A 9,653-nucleotide genomic window follows, 5' to 3' on the forward strand; every position below is an offset into this window, starting at 1 on the left:
AATCCACCTGCCTCTGCCTCCCGAGTGCTGGGATTAAAGGCGTGCGCCACCACGCCCGGCTGACACCATCTCTTGATATGGGATCATTTATATGTCACCAGCACATGTTCTTTACCTCTTCAAGGGTCTGTTTACCAGGACAGCATAGCTCTGATCTGAGAAGCAGANAAGACCTCTATCTGGGTGGGGCTCACACTGTGGTGTGCCAGAATAGAGACTGTGACTTTTATTNNTTTTTTTTTTTGGTGATAGGGTTTCTCTGTGTAGCCCTGGCTATCCTGAGACTCACTCTGTAGACCAGGCTCTGCCTTCCAAGGGCTGGGATTAAAGACGTGCGCCACCATGCCCGGCCTAAGACTGTTACTTACAAAGGGCTTGCTGTTATGGTTTGGGAGAAGAATATTATGTATGTGTAAATCATGATATTAGATAAACTCATTTGAATGCAGCCCTGTTTGTGGGACTCTTCATGGATGATGGATTCAGAATTCCTCACCTTGCAGTACCCTTGGCTCTGGGCTACCCCATAACTTAGGCAAAGCTCTTAAAATGACATTTGTTATCCGGGAGGCTGAAGATTGGTTGTTACAAGATTATCTGAGGAGCTTGGATTGGAATAAGCAAGACTCAGTGAGGCCTCTTNGACATCTTTAAAATTTCCTGTGTCCTGAATTTAACCCTAGCTCTTAGGAGAAATAGATTTCATAGTTTTCCTTCAGCATCCTTGAAGGAACTGATATACACTACAGTTTGTATTTTTATGAAGTTCAACATCCATTACAGGACCCCAGAGAGGTTTTGCTGAGGCAGGAGTTGGAGGAGGGCTGGGATCAATATCTTAGAGACACATCAGTGGGCTTGTTAGGGTTGCCCTAAATGTACCCTTTTCTTAAATGTATTCCTTTCTTCATCTGGGGTCCTTCCTCTGTGAGTCATAGCCAGCTCCTGTCAGAGGACAGGTGAGTAAAAGATTCCTATCACCCACATTGGGGAAGGGAGTCAGTCCCTTTAAAGGGGGAGTGGTTAGGTCATGATGCTCTAGCCTGGGATTTGGACTCTTCCCAAAATTAGGTTCTTAGATGAGGGTCCTGTGACTTGTCTTTGGACCCTCAGAGCCGCCAAAGTACCTATTGAGAGGTGCCCATCAGTCAGTCCTCAGCTCTTTACCTGTTCCATTTGCTTGTGTCTCTGATCCTGGCTTCAGTTACATGAGATCCAAGACCAGATCAAGGGATTCAAAGACTTTGCTTTTGATTGCTGATAAGCATACCCAAACACCTATGTCTGCCTATGAACTCCTATAATTGCCTAAGAGCATNCATGAACACCTATGACTTTATGAGCANACATGGGCACCAAGTGTTAGAGGAAGGGTCACTTTGGCTTTGCTTTTCTCCTATTTTTAGAGAAGACTCAGGAGGCTTGAAGGCCTTGCCAATCATTCACTTATGCCCAACTGTAGGGCATTAGCAGATGATAGTGCACATGAATTTCCAGCGTGCTCTAAGTACTCATATATGCTCATGAGATTCTCACTTGTTCTTTTTGTTTTTGTTTTGTTTCTTGAGACAGGGTTTCTTTTTGTAGCTCTTACTGTCCTGGGACTCACTCTGTAGACCAGGCTGGCTTGGAACTTGTAGAGATCCACCTGCCTCTGCTTCTCGAGTGCTAAGACTACAGGTATGCACCACCATGCTCTGCTTCTCATGTGTTCTTATAAGTGGGCACTGATGTCAGTTATACTCCTAAATGCTTGGTGTGCTCACAGATTACCCTGGAGGCTCAAGACTGATGTCTGATCTCATTACAGTATCTGAAGCTCTGGCTGGATCTCATGTCACTCTGCTTGATGTTTCCTGTTTCTGTGTCTAAGGAGTTTCAGTTTCTGTCCAGATGGCCTTGGCAGCTTTATTTACTCAGGCTCAGAGCTGGGTGGGAAGGTACAGGCCCACCTGGCTGGGGACATTTTCTGTACTTTTCTGAGTTGGGTATCACACTTACTTGGAACAAATGACATGGGGACAGCGCCAGTGCCCCACAGGCCTCCACAGCAGCTGTTGTCTAATTGCCTGATTAAGTGATTAGTTGACTAACTGGGACCTCAGCTTCAAATTCCAGTAACAATGAACTGTTTGTAAAAAGTCTCAAAGCTAGTTCTTGAGAGAGTGAAAGCAAATTTGAGTACAGATTTTACAATAGGCTGTCCGTGGTTAGAAATAATTCTCCATCTGAAAAAGAAATCTGATAAAATACCTTTCTGCTTTTTCCTCCTGGAAACTATCAGGGGTATCTGAACAAAGGTGGAGTGGTCCTTTCTTAGGTCCCAAAGAGCCGCTCCCTACCTGCCTCCCTTTGCAGACTTTGAGAAGATGTGCCAAATTTTAGGAGAAAAATAGGAACTCTGGTCCACATCAGCAATTCTGTTAGGAGTGGGTTCTTTGTCTCTACTTTCAGACAGGTTTGGTTCCCCCACAAGGGGCTGAAATCTAATAGGCTCTCTCACGCGGCCTCACAGATCATCTTGCTTGTCTACAGTACCATAAATTAGTAGCAGCTTCTTGCATCCACAGAACTCTGAACCGTGATGGACCCTTCACTCTCATACTGCATAGGTGCCCCTATAGCTGTTCTAATCTGAGTAATCCTATGAGCCTCTTGGCTGGGCCGAGTGGTCAGTGTTAGTGCTTGTGTTTGGAAGTTTTTACCGGTTTGGTAATGTGGATGGCTGAAGGTGANGAACTTCGGAGGGTCTCACTTTCATCTTCTTGTACTTTCCATCTTGGAATGGGGCAGGGGTTGACCTTCTCAGTGCATCCAACCAGTTTTGTACCAGGCAGGATGGGAATCTCTCAGCACATTGCCTCCGCTGGCTTTCTTTTCTCTGTGGAAGCAGAGAACAACACCAGGCTCTGGGTACTAGAACAGGGTCTCTCCTACAAGCTGTGGTTTTGGCTTGGTCTGCACAGACTCCTTCCATACTTGGTAGAAAGGTAGGACATACTATAGCCCTGGAGGCTGAAGCATCACAGTACGAGTGATGAACATGAAGAAATTCAAACTCTGTGCTCTGGACTTGGGTCAGACAGGCCATGAGACCCCCTTAGAGACAGTACTTGCATCTCAAGCCCCCTGAAATCTGGTGGAATGTCTGCTGTGGAAAAATGAACCTACCCAGTAAATGCCTTAACCTTGTACAGATCTCCAATTAAACACATTCATAAAGTTGTAACTAGCTATTCATTTGTTTAAATGGGCTGGATTATTTCATGACTTTTTAGCAAACTGACAGAGTCCATCTTAAGATGAACCATTTGGAGACCCTCTTTTGCTCTTTAGGGTGTGACCCAGGTTCTGATGCCTAAGGTGTTCTCTCCTGCTTTTTCCTCCAGTTGTCCTACCCCAGGATGTACTGGTTCAGGACATGTGCGGGGCAAGTACTCCAGACATCGAAGGTATGAGGCCTGCCAATACTCTTAAAGACTCCCAGGAAGGAGGTTTGGGGTTCTCTTCTCAGATATGTTTTCTTTTATGGATTAAAACCTTTCTGTTTGACTATGACTGCTGAGGCCAAGCCGACCTAACCCTTCTAAGGCCTAGTGTCTTCCCACTGGTCTGTGTTCCTGTGGTGCCTGGTGCCTTCACTAAGGTGAGCCTGGCCATGAATGTGCCACAAGAGGTGGTAGATTACATGTTCTTGGCACCTTTGCTTTTCCAGAAGGACTATTTTGGGTCTTAGGTATATTTGTATGGCATAGCTTTTTAAAACAATTTTTAAATTTAATTAATTAATTTATTTATTTTGGTATGGTATAGCTTTAAGTAGACCTCGTACATATGAGAGCTACAACTATCAGCATAGTCATTCCCTGTGGTCAGTTAGGTTTTCCAGGGGATTGTAGTGTCCCATTCTTGGGTGGGTATAGGTGTGGAGATCTGAGGGAGGAGAAGAAAAGGGCCAGTAAGGGAGGAAGTAGGCTGAGATAAGCTTGGGGTAATATGGGATGGTGGTTTGGTCTAAGGAGCCACTTAGAGAGTAGCAATCTAGGCCAGTGGGGCCTGAATCCTCATTCTATATGTAGACTTGGCTCACTGTAATGCAATTTAAAATACAATCAGAAATTTTTAGATGTATGTAATTAGATGTTAGCACTTGAAGCTTACATCTGAGAATGGCTACAGAAGGAGAGACTCTTAGAATGGCCTCCTGGGTTTCTCAGGGAACTGGCCTGGCTCTTGGCACCATCTATCTTCCCTTTCAGCTTACAGAGTTGCCCTCTGGCCAAGAAGAGAAAACTGGAGGATGCTGAGACTGAGCACCTGGTATCCAAGAGGAAGTCACACCCTCTGAGGCTGGCTCTGGATGAGGGTTACCGCATGGACAGTGATGGCAGTGAGGATGCTGAAGTGAAGGACGCCTCTGTTTCAGATGAATCAGAAGGACCCCTGGAGGAGGCTGAGGCTGAGATGTCAGGACAGGAGGAGATTCATCACCCACAGACAGCTGAAGGTACTATTTTGCTCTTTCTCCTTTGAATAAAGGCTGCTTAGTGTAGCCCTGGAGAATTGCAGCCTGTGAGGGGGATGGGGGAGCTCGGTTCAGTGCAGAAAGCTGTCTTGAGAACAAGGAATGTCTTGTCCTGACATGTGCAGCTTCCTGGAAAAGGGGTCTGCCCAGGATTGGGGGGGGGGTCACTATAGTGTGTGTGAACACTGTGCAGGGTAGAGACGGGAAAATGGACCTGGACATGCATCTTGCACTCACTCCCATGCACTCTCAAAAGTTTGATTCTGAGTCAAGGCTCCATGTGTGTGAGAAATAAAGACAAATAATGCCTGTTGTGCCTCTGTCCGTGGGACGCTCTTAGACAGAGCCCATGAGAGTTGACTGGGCTGGATCTACTTTGTTCTCAGACACCAAGGGCAGGTACTGATGAAATACCTCACTTCAGGATGAATCAGGACTCTGAAGGTGGGCTGCTCATAGAAGCCAAGAGAGGAAAGAAGGCATTTGAGAGTCTGCTGACTTCCCAACTTTCTGGGATCAGCTGACTTTAAATGGTTGAGGTAGAGTTTTACCATATTTTTGAAGCAATCTATGTTGAGCCCTCACTGATTTCTTTCTTGGGACTAAAGGGAATACATGGTCCATGGAATAAAGCAAGTTTGTGTTCTATGTAGAAAAAAATCTANGACTTACCTGCCTCTTGGGATATTATATGGTAGGGCTAGCTCCTACTGTTGCTAAGAACACTNGTTCATGAGTTCTACAGGATGAGCATGTAGTAAGATCTGTTACTATGTTTAGAAGTTTTAAATTTGTGTTCTGTCAAAATATAAGTGATTTTCAATTATAAAATGACTTTTCATCTGATTTTTTTCTTTAAGTTCCATTGTATAAAATGCAGATCTATCTGCTTTGAGAAAATAAATGATGGAATAGGAATAAGAACTGGAAAATATCAAAGTAATCTAGCTAAAATTGATTCCTTCTTGGTTTTTTAATCTAGGCAGAAGGCTGATGGGATGGCTTACACTTCATTTCCATGTTTTCTAGGCTACAGTGCTGAGAGTGGGCAGGTGGGGATAGATGGAGGGTTGGCTACTGTTGGGAGCAGAGACCTGGAAACATTCCTCCATGCTCTCTTCAAGGCCCCATGGTGTTTCTTGTTTTATGCAGGAAAAAGCCTCATCAAGCCCCATTTTGGCTCCAACCCCACAAGCAGCCCTTCTGGCTTCTCCAAGAGCAGCTACAGTAGCTACCAGGGGATCATTGCAACTTCCCTCCTAAATCTGGGCCAAATTGCTGAAGAGACCCTTGTGAAGGAGGATTCAGTCTCAGTAGCTAAGTTGGGCCCCACTGTTGTTCATCAGCTTCAGGATGAGGCTGCAATGGGGGTCAACAGTGACGAAGGTGAAAAGGACCTCTTTATACAGCCAGAAGATGTGGAGGAGGTCATTGAAGTCACAAGTGAACGTTCCCAGGAGCCATGCCCCCAGTCTCTGAAGGATATGGTTAGTGAAGAGTCAAGTAAGCAGAAAGGAGTCCTAGGTCATGAGGAGGAGGGCGAGGAGGAGGAAGAAGAGGAAGAAGAGGAAGAGGAGGAGGGAGAGGAAGGAGAAGAGGAAGAGGAAGAAGAGGAGGAGGAAGAGGAAGAGGAGGAAGATGAAGATGAAGAGGAGGAGGAGGAGGAGGAAGCAGCTCCAAATGTTATCTTTGGGGAAGACACCTCCCATACCTCTGTCCAGAAGGTGTCTCCTGAGTTCCGAGGCCCAGAGCTATCCAGTCCTAAACCTGAGTACTCAGTCATCGTGGAGGTTCGCTCTGATGATGACAAGGATGAGGATTCACACTCCCAGAAGTCAGCAGTCACAGATGAATCAGAAATGTATGACATGATGACCCGTGGGAATTTAGGCCTTCTGGAACAGGCCATTGCCCTGAAGGCTGAGCAGGTGCGAGCGGTCTGTGAGTCTGGCTGTCCACCTGCTGAGCAGGGCCATCTGGGCCCAGGAGAGCCAGGGAAAATGGCAAAGCCCCTGGACGTGGTGAGGAAGAGCTGCTACAGCAAAGGTAGGCTAAAGTGGCCTGCTCTGATCACCCATTAGTAGGGACATCAGCTCTANTGAGAGTGCAGATAAAGGCTGGGGAGAAACATAGCTCATAGCTTATAACCCCTTATAGACTGGAATGGGAAGAAAACTGAAAAGCACTTGAGGATAATAATCTCAGAACTTGGGTCAAAAATTGANGACATGGACTCATACTGTTTTATGTATTGTGATCTGTAGAGACACATGGAGCTGAGATATGTGAGAGGAGGCTAGGTAGGGGAGAGGAAGGAAAGCAGGAGGGCAGATAACNCAGTTACTATGCCNCTTGGTCATAATCCTGTCACCCTGGCCTAAACCTGTAGCAGAGATTGTCCAGTGACAGAGCCTGACATTTGATGACTTCAACCCTTGAAAACTGTTTTTAAGGCCATATTTAATCATCCTCAGCACTTTTCCATAGAGTTGTGACCTCCAAGCTGACTTGAGTCATCTCTCTCTTGCTCCTCTGGATTTAAGGGCAGAATCAGCTAGCTTCACTGAGTAGCTTATGTCTAGAAGAGGACAAGAAGGCTGGGCTAGTGTAAGGGATTTGGTCTGGATTGATATACGAGAGAGGCTGGACACTGAAGTCAGATCTTTTTTTTTTTTTTTTTTATACTCAATGAGAGCTTTAATGAACAAACAACTAAAACTTAACAAATGCCTGGAGAAATCAGTTAAGGAGGAAACAAAAGCAAGAGAGAAAGAGAGAGAGAGAGAGAGAACACATCAAGAACATGGATTATATAAGCAGATGAAAGCTTTAAATATATAGCCTTTAGTTATTCTCAGAGCAAATGTGATATGAGACACAATGCAAGTTACAAGGTCTCTTCAAAATTAAAAATTCAGTTAGTTTGAATGAAAATAACCCCAGAGACTCATAGATTTAAATGTTTGGTGACCAGGGAGTGTTACTGTTAGTAGGTGTGAACTTTTTTTTTATTATTAGATATTTTCTTTATATACATTTCAAATGCTATCCCAAAAGTTCCCTATACCCTTCCCCCACCCTGCTCCCCTACACACTCACTCCCACTTCTTGGCCTTCGCATTCCCCTGTACTGGGGCATATAAAGTTTGCAAGACCAAGGGGCCTCTCTTCCCAGTGATGGCCGACTAGGTCATCCTCTGCTACATATGCAGCTAGAGACACGAGCTCTGGGGGTACTGGTTAGTTCATATTGTTGTTCCACCTATCGGATTGCAGACCACTTCAGCTCCTTGGGTACTTTCTCTAGCTTCTCCATTGGGGGGGGGCCCTGTGTTCCATCCAATAGATGACTGTGAGCATCCACTTCTGTACTGAAATCAGATCTAAGGATGGACTTTGAGCAAATGTTATGGCCATAGCTATAGCACGGACACCAAATTTGTAGAGCAGGCTGGCCATGTGATGCTTGCAATTTGCTCTTCTCAAGTGTCTCCTTGCCTCAGAGCAGGTGCACAGAGCGTCTTNCCAGGAGAGTCATCCCCACAATGCAAGAAGGCCAGTCCTTAGATAGGCCAGCTTTGAATTGCCCTGGGTTTCCCTAGGCCTGATACCTCTACTCTAAGATCAGGGAGCTATCCTGACTTCAGTCTTCTCTTTCCCTGTCCCAGGCAAAACTTTCTTCTCTGGGTTGAACTCTGGGCCCTTTTTCAGCCTGTTTCCAGAAAGGGTTGGATGGTGCTAGGGAGGAAAAAGTAAAGATGTGTGTGTGTGTGTGTGTGTGTGTGAGAGAGAGAGAGAGAGAGAGAGAGAGAGAGAGAGAGAGAGAGAGAGAGAGAGCTTGGACACTGGAGTCAGGAACTAAGAAGGTAGGGAATATGTATGTGGGGAGTCCTGGGAGGTACATGTGGGTCATGGGAAGACATAAGAAAATTATAGGAGTAAGAATTCAGCAGAAGTTTGGTGAGACATGAGGACACACTTTTTGAGAATACTCATGACTATGAAGTAAGATCAGAGGACAGATTGATTGGGAACATGTTTTCTGGGTGAAGACATGGAGGGTGGCTCTTGAGGTGATACCCTTAAGGTTAAGTCAGACTAGGGTAACCATTTGAGGGTACACACCCTCATTGAAGGTGAGACAGATTTAGAATAGGTACAGGAGCTTGAGTTTGTCAGACTTTGGGTTTGAAGATTTTGATGGGACACTGAATGCTTGATATCAACAAGCCTAGGTATTTGAAGAACTTTCACCTTTGGATAAATGTTAGGGGCCAGGTNCAATTCAGGGTTAGAAGTACAGGATACTAGACAGTATCTTAAGGCTATAAGAACACACATTTTGACATGTGGAGGGACAAACAGTAAGACTTTGGGGGCTCAAGCAGGTATTTGGTACAGATTTGAGTNCCTTAGAATATCACCACTTGCCTGGATTGGTAGAAATCTGACTCCCTATACATTTGAACTTGGAGAGACTGAGCAGGCCTTCTTCCCTCTGCTGAATTTCTGAGCTTGGCTCTTGCATGGCCTATCAAAAAGAAGTTTCTCTGAGACATCATGAGGACCCCCATTTTCTTCTGATCGCCACACTTAGTAGTCAACATGTACTTATAGAGGTGAGGGTGGCAACTGAAATTTGGAGTTTAATTTTCTGCTCAGGTATTTATTAAGGATATAGATTTAGATAAGTCATATAATCTGTGTCTCCCTCATTTTATCAAGTCTCAAGGACACCTTTTCTCAAGGGTATTGATAGATTCTTTACCTGCAAGGCTTACACAGTGCCTACACTCCAGCTACTGTCCATCCTGCTATATGGGGTGGAAAGGACATTCCCTGGGCTTTGGAGCAGCTTTTCTGGAGTTGCTTTACTTTCAGCTTCTGCCTTTCTTGGATCAGTAAAAGTGGAGACAGGAACTGTTCTTNCTACCTNTCTCTTCCCAGTCTCCTAGCTTTGCATAATATGTCCTATGTGTTTTATTTAGATCCTTCCAGGGTGGAGAAGCGTGAAATCAAGTGTCCGACACCTGGCTGTGATGGCACTGGCCATGTTACTGGATTGTACCCTCATCACCGCAGCCTGTCTGGCTGTCCCCACAAGGATAGAATCCCTCCAGAGAGTGAG

At 45.3% G+C, this 9,653-nt stretch overlaps 1 protein-coding gene across 4 annotated transcripts in view; it reads left to right on the plus strand.

Annotated features, from left to right (window-relative positions):
- Positions 1–9,653, plus strand: part of Myt1 (myelin transcription factor 1) — a 62,003-nt gene that overhangs the window by 23,556 nt on the left and 28,794 nt on the right. For 3 of the 4 annotated variants that reach the window (XM_021186542.2, XM_029474730.1, XM_029474729.1), the window contains exons 5-8: positions 3,390–3,452; positions 4,260–4,507; positions 5,678–6,571; positions 9,514–9,648. In XM_021186542.2, coding sequence (XP_021042201.1) covers positions 3,390–3,452; positions 4,260–4,507; positions 5,678–6,571; positions 9,514–9,648 — 1,340 coding nt within the window. Of the gene's footprint in view, positions 1–3,389; positions 3,647–4,259; positions 4,508–5,677; positions 6,572–9,513; positions 9,649–9,653 lie in introns of all 4 variants that reach the window. The other variant, XM_029474731.1, reaches the window with a different exon arrangement.

Source organism: Mus caroli, chromosome 2, assembly GCF_900094665.2.
Source record: "Mus caroli chromosome 2, CAROLI_EIJ_v1.1, whole genome shotgun sequence".
In the NCBI taxonomy this organism is placed as follows: Eukaryota; Metazoa; Chordata; class Mammalia; order Rodentia; family Muridae; genus Mus; species Mus caroli.